The sequence below is a fragment of the Parasteatoda tepidariorum genome, chromosome 2 (genome assembly GCF_982258835.1).
Source record: "Parasteatoda tepidariorum strain Cologne lab strain chromosome 2, Ptep-v5.0, whole genome shotgun sequence".
Classification (NCBI taxonomy): domain Eukaryota; kingdom Metazoa; phylum Arthropoda; class Arachnida; order Araneae; family Theridiidae; genus Parasteatoda; species Parasteatoda tepidariorum.
The window spans coordinates 23,953,353-23,967,519 of record NC_141756.1 but is presented as its reverse complement, the minus strand read 5'-3'; the positions used below and the strand labels follow the sequence as shown (position 1 = coordinate 23,967,519).

Genomic DNA, 14,167 nt, shown 5'->3' with positions numbered 1-14,167 from the left:
GCTTTTTTCTTTATATGTCAAAATTTGAACACTTATTTACAGATACAAAAAAATTATATATATGCAGTTTAATTACCGCGTCATTTTCTTCCTTCATCTTCTTAATTTCTTCTTGCCAAAATGTTTCTTCCTTAGATCCACCGGCAGAGTTTTTCCGAAGATCAGCCAAGGCCTAAAAAACAAATAATCTGATTAATTCAAAATAAAATTACTGATTGAAAGAGGTAATAAGGACGGACTACTTTTTTAAGAAAATAATACAGCTGTTATGAACATAAACCAATCTTATAATATAAATAAAATACACATAAAAAATACTAGGGCAATATGGGCAAAACTACGTTATACTTTTAAAAAAAAAAATAGAAAACTGAAAGGGTACTTAGCAATAACGCAACTTGTTTTTCATGTTAATATGCGTAAAAGCGAAATTTAAAACAGTACATTAAAGGTGAAACATGAATTTAAGATATACAGTCAAACCCCGCTATAGTGAACCTTCAAGGGACCGAAATTTCGGTTCACTATAAGCGGGTGTTCACTATATCCGTACTACAAACAATTTTAACCAATTTTTCCGAACTGCACCCTTTTATTACACATTATTTAAATAAATTACCAATAAAAAAAAATACAAAAATTATTAATAATCAATATGTAGTAACAAAATATGTGTTAACTTTTATTTTTATTACTCTTGTCTTGCGTACAAAAAACTTAGGGATGGGAAACTGAAATAGAAGAAGCAAACAAGGAAGAATGCTTATGGCTACATTCCATTCAATAGATGGTTTTAAAAATGTAGTTTTTAAGTAGAAGTTTCGAAATTCCCAAAAATTGAAGGAAAAAACTCAGTCGAAGACAGAAAAAAGTTCATAATATCCAATTTCCTCTCTTCTTTTGGTTTACTATATCCACAAAAAATAATATTATATGTGTATAATAAGGTACGGGAGCGAACATTTCGTTCACTATATCCGGGAGTTCACTATAGCGGGGTTTGACTGTTCTTGGTCCTAGATTGCCATTTTTGATAAATAACGTATGCCCGGATAAATGCAAAAACCACATAATTTAAACTCGAAAGTACACCACGGAAGGTGACACACAGAATAGAAACAAAACAAATTCAAACAAGAAAAGTATTATGAATTTATTGTAACATTTGAGAAAAAAAAATAATTATTAAAAAATTTATTATTTTAAGTAAATTACGAACTTGAATTTTCCACCCTTTTTCTCCGACGCCCAGGGATCTGTCCAGACATTTTGTGAAAGGTCCGTTTTTGTAAAATTGTGAAAAAATTACTCGTAATTTGTGAATATAAAATAAATGTTAAGTCACATTCTTTCAAACAGGGTCCGCTTTTGTGAATTTGTGAAAATAGGGTCCGTTATTGCAAAAAAACTTTTTCAAGGAGTTTTTAAATTGTAAAGACATACAAGATTACGCTCAACACTGTAAAATTGTAATTAAATAAATTAAATTTTCAAAAATAAACAGCAATTGCAGCTACTAAATTAGCGATGCAGCATATAAATATTTTGCATTTAGCCTATACTGCTGAACGCAAAATATTCATTTCGGACGAATAAAGGAAGAAGCGTCTGAAGAAGACAAAATTTAGTTCGTTTACATCAGTCTTTCTCCCCCCCCCCCCTCCCAGGAAGGGGGGGGGGGGAGCTATAATGATAATAACAAAACTTAGGCAATATAACAAAAGCAATAATAACAAAACAATAATGATAATAAACAAATTTGTGAAGTGTCCGATTAAAAGATAAATTATTTTGTGAAGGGTCCGTTTTCATGAAAAGATATTTTGTGAAGGGTCCGTTAACGGACCCAAATTTCTTTTAAACAGACCCCTGCCGACGCCCCTGGGCCAAAGAATATATTCTTTGCCTAGGCACTCCTGTGAATGGGTGAAGCTAAAGGACAGTAATTTCGGTCGAAAATTGCATGGAAATACTTAAAAGAAAATCAAAACAAAGCGTCGAGTATCGAAATCGGATCAGTACGTAAAAAAAAAAAAAAAAAAAAATAAATAAATAAATAGCTGAAAAATTAATCAGGTATAAAATTTTATGCTTTTTTCCCCCTTTAAATAGCTCTTCTTTACCCCCCCCCCCCCTCTTACACAGTCACAAAAATATTTAATTTTATAAATTTTTAGAACAAAACAACATTAATAACAATGTAATAAAAAAAGAAAAACACCATTGAAAAGGTTGCCGATGAATATTGTTTTCGTGTAAACACAATTTAATTTACATTCAAAGGAACATGGAGAAGAAAAAAAATTGTCTATTGCAAACTATGATTTATCTTTAACCTTAAAATGAGATTTATAATCTAAAATCTTTTTTTTGACATTAGAAACAAGTTAAAAAAATATTTTTAAAAAATCCGAAATAATTTTAACGTTCTTAAAAAAAGGTAGCTATTCAAAATTATTATTCAAAAAGTAAACTGATCTTACAACTTTTTCCAAGGAAGTAGGTGAAGGTCGTATAATAAAATTGGAAATGGAAAGTTCTTCTATTCAATTTTAATTAACAGCGAAAATCTCATCTTAAAGGGAATGACTCAAGTCATACGACTACATTGAATATATTAAATTTGTCGACAAATTCTAAACGTAATTCCTACTAAGGTGAAAGCTGTAAAAGTAACTAGTGAGACAGTGTTTAACATACCTTTTTTTTTTCTCGATGGACTCTCTAAGTTCTACAGCTCTAGATAATTGTGATAAAGCATCAAAACTTTCTGAGGTTTTAGAAAATCAACTTTCTTTTAGAAATATTAGAACCAAGTAAAAGTAAATTTTCTTGCTTTTGCTTATTTTTTGCAGAAGTATGACTAATGGTTAATTCAAAAGCTACCCCCTATTCTTCTATAGTTTAGGGTTTTTGACCCCCAAAATATAATGTGTAGTTGCAATCTTGGAAAAAAGTTTTGAATTTTAAGGTATACAGTTTCTTACATCGTTTAACATGGTTGTAACTTAACATGGCAAAATACAAAATTTGAGCGAAATTGCTTTCTGTGAAATCCAATTTTATAAAAGTTGCATATTTAATAGTCGAATTCTTTTTATCAATTTGTATATTCGTTTAATCAAGTCGTATATTCGTTTTATTTAGTCGTATTCGTTTTATTTAGTCGTATATTCGTTTTATCTAGTTTCAAACGTCATCGTTTACACTAGGTTTATCAGAACTCACTTTTCTCTTAACTTTAAAATAACATAGAAGATGACACAGAATTTTTAACGAAACATTTCCAGAGGTCTGTTTAGAAGAAATTTGGGTTCGTTAACGGACCTTTCACAAAATATATTTTCATAAAAACGGACCCTTCACAAAATAATTTATCTTTTAATCGGACCCTTCACAAATTTGTTTATCTTCATTATTGTTTTGTTAATCGAATAAACCCTTCCCAGGGGGGAAGGCGGTTCCAGACAAATTAAGTTTTCCTAAGTTTAAATTCCAAATGTAGTATTCTAAGAAAATATTTCTACTTTTACAAACATCGTGTGCGCATTCTTATTAATATTAAATCATAATTATTTTTTTTGTAAATAAATAATTTATCAATTTATATTTATTTATAAAATTAATAGAATATTGTGCAAATAAAAATTAATTTCTGGCAATTTTTTAAATAAAATATTAAAAATCAAAGAATTGTTTAAGTTAACTTACTGCGTAACACGTTAAAAGTGATACATTACTAAATTGTGTTATTTAAAATAAGTCAATTGAAATTATTAAAAATGTGAGTGATTCAGTTTCCATTATTCGTCCGAAATGAATATTTTGTGTTGAGCAGTATAGGCTAAATACTAATGTTGCATCTCTAATTTAGTAGCAGCAATTGTTGCGCAGAATCTTGTATCTATTTACAATTTAAAAACTTCTTGAAAAGGTTTTTTAAGCAATTTTTGCAATAACAGGATCCCATTTGCACAAATTCACAAAAACAGGACCCTGGTTTCTCAACGGAAACCTATCTCTGAAGGGAAAATACGAAATAGCACTAAAAAAATGTCCTGACAAGTAAAAACATATTTTAATTCAATTTTTGTATTTGATTTCTTTTTGAACCCTGAACTGCGCTTTTTATTATTTATTTATTTATTTATTTATCATTTCCCTTTTTTTTCCTAGTTATATTCGTAAACGTTAAAGAATTAATGGTTGCTTATTGAGTTTTGTTATCCAATTCGATATACAAAATAACTCTATCAGACTAAAAAAAAAAATATTACATGAAACTTTCTAAGAAGTGCCAATTTTATTTAAAAGTTGATAGAATCCAAAACAGCTAAGTCAGAAACAAAAGCAAATTGTATTTGAAGGAATCGAAAAGATATGCACGAATCCGGTTAATTAAAAATCAGATTATATAGATTATAAAAAATCTTTGATCTTAAGGATATTATTTGAAAAAGTATTTACAATTACTTTCTATAACTTGTCACAAAATTAATCTGTCACGTTTAAACAAACATTTTGGAGCCTTTGTTCGATTAAACTATGGAAAAATACAGAACAATTATTGAAACTACTTCAAAATCTATGTCTAAGTTAATATACAGTGAAACCTCCGTTAAGCGGACATTCATGGGACCAAAAACTTTGTCCGTTTATGAGAGTTGTCCGTTTACGGGAAGGGTACCCTAATAACGAAATTTAACACCGTAAATTGTTTTTAGAATAATCTCAAAGATGTAGAAATAATTAAATAATATCTACAACGATACTGTAAATATCTACAAGAATATTTATTTAAACAATAAGAAAGATAAAAAAGAATATATAAAGAAGTTTGATATAAATACATAATTCAGGATGTAGCTACAGATAAATAAATATAATTTTCCTATTAGCATAGATACTCAAGTTAGACATATGATACCAAATAAGAGCGTACTGTCCTCAGTCTGTTTCAATTATTAGGTTCACATCCCCTTACACCTACTTATCAATTGATAGGGAACATGGTTAATACCTTCTTGGAAAATAAACCTCCCATGATTCACAGAAAAAAAGTAATGCATACCTGTAAGTCATGAGGACCTATGGAGATGATTATTCACAATTGATGAGCTATCAAGTTTCTGAATAAATGTTTCATTTATATAAACACCTCAAAGATTATACTTCTGTTCTCTTTCTTTCACCCCAGTTGTGTTAAATACAGTCTTCAAATTGATAAGAAAATTAAAGAAGTTTTCAATGGGGAAGAAGCATTGAGAGAAGTCATTTCAACTTGAGGGGTCTCATAACCTGTGTGGTCCAGATGAAAAGATCAAAAGATGCCGATGTCAGAATTATTTCTGGAGTACAGTACCATTTTCTCTCCTTTCTTTACAAAGATAAGGCAAGGTGACAGGAGAAAGATTGATTTTTCGGTGGTGAAATAGCTTAACAATATTTTTAGTTATGGATAAGGCAAAAAGTTTTATTTACATTCTTTAAAAATGGTGAAAAGTTGAATTTTTTTAGCTTGTAATTTATTTAGAAAAAGTAGTGTCCGGTTTGTGGAGATAAAAAACAACGTTTCAGGACCAAAATGACTGTCCGCGTCCGGTTACGGGAGTGTCCGCTTTGCGGAGAATGTGTGTAATGGTTTATTCATAGAAGATTCCCGGGGAATTAAAAATATGTCCGTATTGAGAGGCGTCCGTTTTGTAGGAGTGTCCATAACAGGAGGTTTCACTGTATATTATTTTTTAATTCATAAATTCCAAAACTAAATTAATTTAGTAAAATTGTAAATTTAATTAAAAAGATATTGCCAATGAATTTAATGTATTTACAATTGTGTGAATATTTACTAAAAAATCTGTGTGAATTTTACTAAAAAATCTAAATTGTCACGTGAATGAATATTCTTATAATAAGATTCCAGTGAACGTGTGAGATATTTATAACTATCTTTTCTCTTCTAATAATTTTGCATAGTTTCACTATTTTGTACAAATATATTTGTTAAAATTTATTTATTCAGCTATTGTTTTCGTGCAAGAAAGAGAAGAATGAAAGTCGAATTTTTTTAAAAGCGAAGAAAACGCATAGAAACCCTCACAAACGCACCAATTTTTCATACATATAAAATTATATAGAATTTAAACTCTCTCTCTATTTTTTTTATTTATTTAATTCATTCCATAATAAACAAAAGCCTCACCTTTGAAATTTATTACCTGACAGTCTTGACGTTCGTTAACCTGTCATTTGTGAGATACGGGTGTGACACAAGAATTAGGAATAAAACGTTCACCGCTGTTCTTATGGTCGTCATAACTTTCCAGGAAGATGTCAGCTTATTTTTTTATGAACGTCTTTGATGACGTAAATTCGTATTTACTTTAATGTGTTTTCAAATTTTTAAAAGTACCCAGCTAACAGAACAACTGCTTAAAATTTTGTTTTTATTGTAATTCCATTTAAAATAATGATAAAAATGACATTTATTGTTATCTTACGTTTACTAAAACATCGTTTTTTTTATAGTCGCGGACTTTTATAGCCATCATTGAACAGCAGACCCAATTTCGGGTTTACGACTACCAATGTTCAACTCCGTAGCCTTGTAATTTTGAACCCAATCCTGAAGACAAGGGAACTTCTGGATCAAGTATTGGGAGAAATTTGCCTTCGAGGAGGATTTTTTGATGCGACTAACCCGCATTTGCCTTACATGAAGAGGAAAACTTCCTACGGTTAGCCTGACGGTAAGGGGACTTTAACCCATGATCCTTCTACCACTGAGGATATTTTACATCAGCGCACAGTGGTCGGTGCGAGCCGGATGCGGAATTCGAATCGACCAGCCATCGCTGGGATTCGAACCCGGTTCACCTCATGGGAAGACGAATGCTCTCTATCCCCTGAGCCACCGCTGCTCCTTTTCATTTCATAGATGAATACAGAATTTCAGCTCACTCATTTTCAGTTTATGCATGCAATAAAATCAAATTATGAACTAGACTAGATGCCACTTTAGGCCTTTAACTTAAACTGTCTGACATATTACTAGTAATTCAATTTCAAGACTAGTGAATGTGAAAACTACATATTCATTAAATATTTTCAAAATAATAAGTAAAATTTTAATTAGTTAAATATTTTTAAATTAAATTATGGTATTTAGTTGATTAATATTTTTCACGATTGCTAAAGAAATTTCTTTTATATCTCAGGGTTCTGCTAAAAGAAGGTCGATCATTTAGGGTTTTGCAACCGAAAAAAATTGGGTACCGCTGCTCTAAATATTCATGGCTAATAAAATCATAAAATAGTAATAAGTCCGAGATTTGTTCTTTATTAGCCAGTTTTTTAATTTAAAATCTTTATTATTTTGATGAATAAACAAATAAAAACTGCCATATCCCTGATATAAATAAATGAATAATTTTATTATTCTTTTAGAATTTTATGTAGGTTTTTACAAATACAAATGAAATGACGATTCAATACTTCCTTTCCGTTTACAATAAATCGATTTAATGTTTCTCTTCGTCTTGGTCAATTTATTCGAAGAAATCACCAATTTATTTCGAGAAACATGTGATCAAATGAAAATCGCGTTCTTATAAAAGACCGGCCTTGAATTTTATGACAAGAGAAATATTGAACCAATTTATCTTAGATTGTTTTTCATTCCATAAAATATTCGCTACTGTAATTAGATGGAACAAACTGCCTTAACTAATGCTTAGAGCAGAAATAAATAAATGTACAACATATAAAGAAATGGGTATTAGCATAATTTTACCATTAATATTATTCCATGTATTTTTCGTTTTTTTTTTTTTTTAATTAAGCTAAATTTTTAAAAAATGGGTCCTTAAAGTGCTGAAAAATTTATTAAAAAAGGTTACCTGGTGTTAACAACGGAGAAACTAAGATTTCAAAGGAACTATTCGACCGATTTTGTTCAAATTTTGTATTTTGCCACATAAAATTACATTCCTTCAGAAGATGCAAAAATTTGTATACCTCTACATACAAAATTATTTTGAGTTTTATAAAATAAAATAATAAATAATAATAAATTTTGAATAAAGTTATCTTCGTATTAATGAATTTTATAATTGTGTGCAAATCGAGTTCAGGGAGCCGTTTTCGTTATCGCCCGGGAACAACACTAAATCATTTAAATTACATAGTACAATATTTTTAGATAATTCATAAAATAATGTGATAATTAATTACTAAGTTATAAAAATATTAAGTTTTACAGCTATTTCTCCGAGTTTCTGCTTTTTCTCATATTTTTAGAACAATTAAATGTTAAAATCAACAACACTTAAATGTTTTAAAATATGTATATTTTGATAATTCTTGAATAAAAATGTATTAAAATTTTTATTCAATATAAATAGTAACACGCTCTTATGAATCGAAATAATTTTATAATTTTGGTGAGAGAATTGAGCCGTGCAACTGGACGAATTGATGACAACGTAAAACGAAATGATGAAAATGCGATGAAATGAAATAGATTAATTTTTGAATTCAACCCACCCCTTTATAATTTAAATTTTTAATGGAAAAAAAAACTTTGTCATTAAGGAGTTAATCTTTATTATTTGAAAAATTTATTACAAATAGGGCAATTGTTTCAATACTTAAATTTAAAATGTCTGAAAAAGTGAAGTTAATCATTTTGTGCTAGGAATGCAGTGGCGTACAGATACTTGTGAATGCCTGCCTGGGGCAAACTCCTCGATTAAATGCTCCTAAATTAGGAGTATTATTTGAGGATGAAAAAAAAAAAAGAAACCCTATCAAAACCTCTCATTAAATCAATGAGAAAATAACATAGTAACGATACGTATTCAGAAAATTTTAAATCCATGTCCAACAAAATAGCCTTAATCTCCATAACCATTGGCGAACAATATCCTTCAAAATGAGCCAAATAACTTCATATTTAAATTTTTTTTTTTTAACATTATACAAGTGCAAACCTGCCAATATTCCAACATTTCTGGCTTACAGCCGGACTTTTCAAAAAATATGAAATAGCAGTAAAATGTATGTTAACATTCGATTTAAAATGATTTTGATTATCAGGATAAGTTAAATAATTTAACGATGTATGAAAAAGAGCTGATAAACATGGTGTGAAGATTTTAAGTACTGGGAAATATTTTTAAAAGCATTTTATTGTTATTTTATTATCATTTTAACTATTGTGAAAAGCCGGAACTCCTGCTTTGGCAGCGTAATAAGTTCAATCAGGATCCTGATTCCGAGGAAATAATAAAATAGAGGCCTTATATAGTGATAGTATGAAATTGATAAGCTTATTAAGAAATATAAAAAACAAAATATAACAACAATAAAAGAAAAAAAAAGTTGCTAAAAAATTGCAATGATAATTTATTTTAAAAATAAATAAAAACGAAGTGATTCACTTTCGAAATCATTTTTTCCATATAACAGGGTAATTTTATTACTTGATTAAAAGCTTATTCGCTTCAAAAATATACAAATTGGAAATAACAGTCGACTTGTTCCAAACCCTCATAAATAGGCGCCCATTTTCAGTATTCAAAAAATAGGTAATTTTATATTTTAAAAATTTATTCTTAAAATTGTCTACTTTAAATGTTATAATTTGATGAAACGAAGCAAAACTAAAGTACATACACGATTAATTATATCTACGAAAATTAATAATGCAAAAAATAAAATAAAAGAATTTTAAAAAAAAAACGTATAGAATAATAAATGTGGAAAATAACAACAACAAAAAAACTTGAATCAAACAACTTTCGTTTTGATCATCGACCAGTTTTTCTTAAAATCAATTGGTTGGGGCGAGTCAGAGTTACGCCCAGTTTCGTGAACCACGTGGTTCTATTTTTTTTCTCCAAATAAAAATTTCCCTTACCTTACGCATGTCCGCCAGACGTTTGTATACATCTCGATGACACAGCAGATTGGTCTTGAAATGAATATATTGTGGAGATACTTGAGACATGATTCTTTACAAATTAAACACGAAGAATCTTTTCGGAATCTTACAGATAAAAACAACTATTCGCTTAACTACGTTGTTTGAATTATTATGAGAAACGACATCGTGGAAAAAAACAAGCATGTCATCATTTCATCGCCATTCAGCTTTTGTTAATGTCCATTACAGGGTTGCTATTCGAGGAAAGTTAGGAGATTTCGCCAACTGCACGCCAAAATAAAGGTCATCTGTTTCTGAGGAGCTTTTCTATTTAGTTTCTTTTATAAGAAAAGAATTCGCTTGAAGCTTTGAATTAGCCCTTTTTTTCTGACTCACTAATAAAATGAATTAATTATACATAAGTTCTAGAGCTCTATTAGGTATAAAATTTAATTTAAAAATATTTAAATTTATTTTTCTGTCAGCTTATCCGGTTATTCAGAAAGATTTTATATTTAAAGTGACGGAAACATCCGTTGGAAATTGGTTTTGAATGATTTTGACCAAAATTAGATATAAATATTTATAATAATGTAAGAATATGTAAAGGGTAAGGGAACACTACTGGACGTTCAGAATGACAAAAATCATTCAAAAATCCATTATTTGGTTTTAGAAATTTAAAAAAAAAAAATCATATTCTACTAGTAATATGCAATGAACCATACTTAAATCAGAGTTATTCTAACCTAGTTATGAGATAATGAATTTGTAAATGTCCGTACATCAACAGGTAGTTCCCGTTGACGAAGTTGCTTTTTCTCTTAATGGAATTTTTCGATCTTCACTTCTAAAATGTTCTCAGCGTACCAGTTATTATTAAAAAAAATGCAGACACTCTTTGATCTACCTTGTTTAATTTTAAATGCACCAACATAATTTAAACGTTTTTTTTAAAGAAATTTTTAGTTACAAAATAAAAAAGTAATGCCTATGCCTGGGTACATTATATTTTTATATGGTTGTCATAACCACTTAAACTCATTTAAATACCCATAAACAAAGTATTTGGGTTAAAAAAATAATAATAAAACTCGATCGCAGGGACCTTTTCAATTATCAACAATTAAAAGTCATATTTTTAGATATAACTTTAAAACTAATTATTATTTTTTTCTGAAACATTGTACACAGACTTTAATACTACCAATATTCAGTTAAAATTTGAAAAGGGGCGAACAAAAATTGCACTTTCTTGTTTTGAACATTTAGTGTCCCCTTTATTGTGATTTTATTTTTCAATGTTGAAAAAGGTCATGAAAATTTTAAAAAAAGTTATCAAGTTATTGTAGTTTCGCTACACAGTAGGGGGACTACGGTCTGGAAAAATTTAAAAAATGGTGACAAACTTTCCATAAATCGATTGGAAATTTACTTTAATTTCATTTTAGGAATTCGTATGGTCAGTTTTAACGAAGTCATCCAGACCAAAGGTTTCCAACTTTTTGCGTCTACGAAACCTAAATCCTCTCCCTTCATTTGATGAAACATTTACTCTGGAAATAACTTTCATTAGCAGTTGTGATCACATTAACCGAGAAAGAAAACTAATTATTTTGTAAAAAAAAAATTTAAAATTTTTATTTATTTTTTTTTAGCAATTATTGTTTTAGATTTTATGTCTGACAGTTGAATTCTCAGATCATGAGCAGCATCTAATCAATTTATGATTTTGTTTTTTGGTGTAAACAAAAACAGAAAATAAATAACATAAACAGATCATGGTTTTTTTAAGGAAAAAACAACCTAGTAATCTAAACGTTGTAAATGGTTTTCAGAGAAACACATTTCTTTATTGTTAAATTTCACCATTTCTAAAAGCTTCAAACATGATCTTTCAAATTCTGCTAACAGTTTCGTCATTTGAAATCTCACAAAATATATTTTGCCAAAAGATAGATTATTTGCATAGAGTTATGAAAGTGTTTCTATATAAAATATTTTAACTTAAAAACGTTCCCTTCACAAAATAATTTATCTTTTAATCGGACCCTTCCCAAATTTGTTCAGCACCTATATATTCCTTTAATTTAAAAATATTTTTAACAGGAATAAATAAGTTTAAAACAGTTTGTAAAGCCCATTCTTGTCTACCATTTATTAAATTTTTCCCAAAGTGTGACTACTCTGTACAGTTAGTAAGTACGTTCCTCGAAAAGAATAATCGCCGAAATAAATGCTTATTCCCCTATTTCATTGTCGCCAACTTATATATGTACTCCCATTCGTTCCGCCAAAAATGTATCATTTGTATAACAGATTATTATCATTTGTATAAGAGAATTTTAAAAAAAATTCAACCACCATCGTTTTTTAATAATTTTGGTATTTGTGACTAAACCAACAAGTTTAATGATAGCTGAGACCCTTTGAAATGAAATGATGGTTAACAGTAGAAAGTGACCACTAAATTTAATACATTTTATCTTACCTTATGAACGTCATTGAACAGCTGACCCAAGTTTGAGAGCACGAGTATCAAAGTTCCCCACCGTAGCCCCACCGTAGCCAGAAAACAATGGAAAGCCTGGATCAAGCATTGAGAGAAACTACCCTTCGTGGAGAACTTTTGAGGGAACTTTGGGTTACATAGAAAAGAAAACCACGAAAGCTTCCCACGGCAAGAGGACTCTAACCCACAATCCGTCTACTACTGGGGATATTTTACGTCAGCTTAGTGGTCAATTCGAGCCAGGTACGGAATTCATATCTACTAGTCATAGCTGTGATTGGAACCTTGATCACCTCATTGGAAGGCCAACGCTATATCTCCAGAGCTAACACAGCTCAATCTAATATAGGATACCACTTTTTCCATAAGACAGGGGTCTGTTCAGAAGAAATTTGGGTCCGTTAACGGACCCTTTACAAAATATCTTTTCATAAAAACGAAAAATTATTTCACAAATTATTTTAACTTAAAAACGGACCCTTCACAAAATAATTTATCTTGTAATCGGACCCTTCACAAATTTGTTTATCTTGATTATTGTTTTGTTATCGAATAAACCCTTCCAAGGGGGGGAAACAAGAAAGATGGATGTAAACGAATTAAGTTTTGTCTTCGGCAGACGCTTCTTCCATTATTCGTCCGAAATGAATATTCTGCGTTCAGCAGTATAGGCTAATACCAAATAGTTATTTGCATGTTGCATCTCTAATTTAAAAGCAGCAATTGCTGTTTATTTTTGAAAATTTAATTTTTTCATTATGATTTTACAGTGCTGAGCATAATCTCGCATCGCTTTACAATTTAAAAACTCCTTGAAATTTTTTTTGGAGTAACCGGACCCTATTTGCACAAATTCATAAAAGAAGGACGTTTATTTTATATTCACAAATTACGAGTAATTTTTTCACAATTTTACAAAAATGGACTTCTCGTAAAATGTCTGGACAGACTCCTGCGTAAGGTTACTTTTTGCACTTCAATACAAAAAAACCGTGAGAAACTGATTAATGAATTGATAAAATTGGTCTTTTATTCTACAAGTTTTTCTTTTTACTATCATAAAAAATTTTTTATGGAAAGTCGAGCAGTTTACATCCCTGAAATATGCTGTTTGAACTAATGCGAATATTAAATTATTTAATACAATATTTTTACATAATATTACATGTAATATTATAATTAAAATTTTTACATATGATACATGCATGATACTGTTGTTGCCAATTATTAAGATATAAAAATTTTAATTTAACTTTAGAAGTCTACATGTCTGATCAGAGGTAACATAGTGCAAACGGTTGAATGTTGGAAAAATAGCCTAATTTTTAAAAATTACTTCCTTTTTTAATTATTATTTAACTACCATTTTGTAAATTATTTCCCTAAGTTAAGGTAACAAATTTACCTTAACTTAGTTACCTGAACTAAGTTAAGGTAACAAATGTCAGCAAAAAGAAATTTCTTTTCCATTGATTTAAAAATCTATGCGTAGTAGCTGGTCAAATTCTTATTAAATTAATTACATTAAACCAAGAAAACATAAAATGTTTCTGCCACTGTGAATAAAAAATCGGTAAAAAAAAAAAAAAAATTAAATTTTTAAGAGAAAAAATTAAACAAATATAACAGTTTCCGATTTCGCAAAAAAAATAACATTAAAAACAATATTTATGTCTAAAAACAATTTTTTCCGAACAATTATATTTAAATAATTGTATACTTTTATTACG

The 14,167-nt window shown here is 29.1% G+C and overlaps 1 protein-coding gene across 5 annotated transcripts in view; it reads right to left on the bottom strand.

The window, feature by feature from the left end:
• LOC107455284 (uncharacterized) overlaps nt 1-14,167 on the bottom strand; it is a 79,318-nt gene that overhangs the window by 4,995 nt on the left and 60,156 nt on the right. For all 5 annotated transcript variants that reach the window (XM_043046951.3, XM_043046950.3, XM_043046952.3 and 2 more), the window contains exon 8: nt 77-172. In XM_043046951.3, the coding sequence (XP_042902885.2) occupies nt 77-172 (96 nt within the window). The remainder of the gene's footprint in view (nt 1-76; nt 173-14,167) is intronic.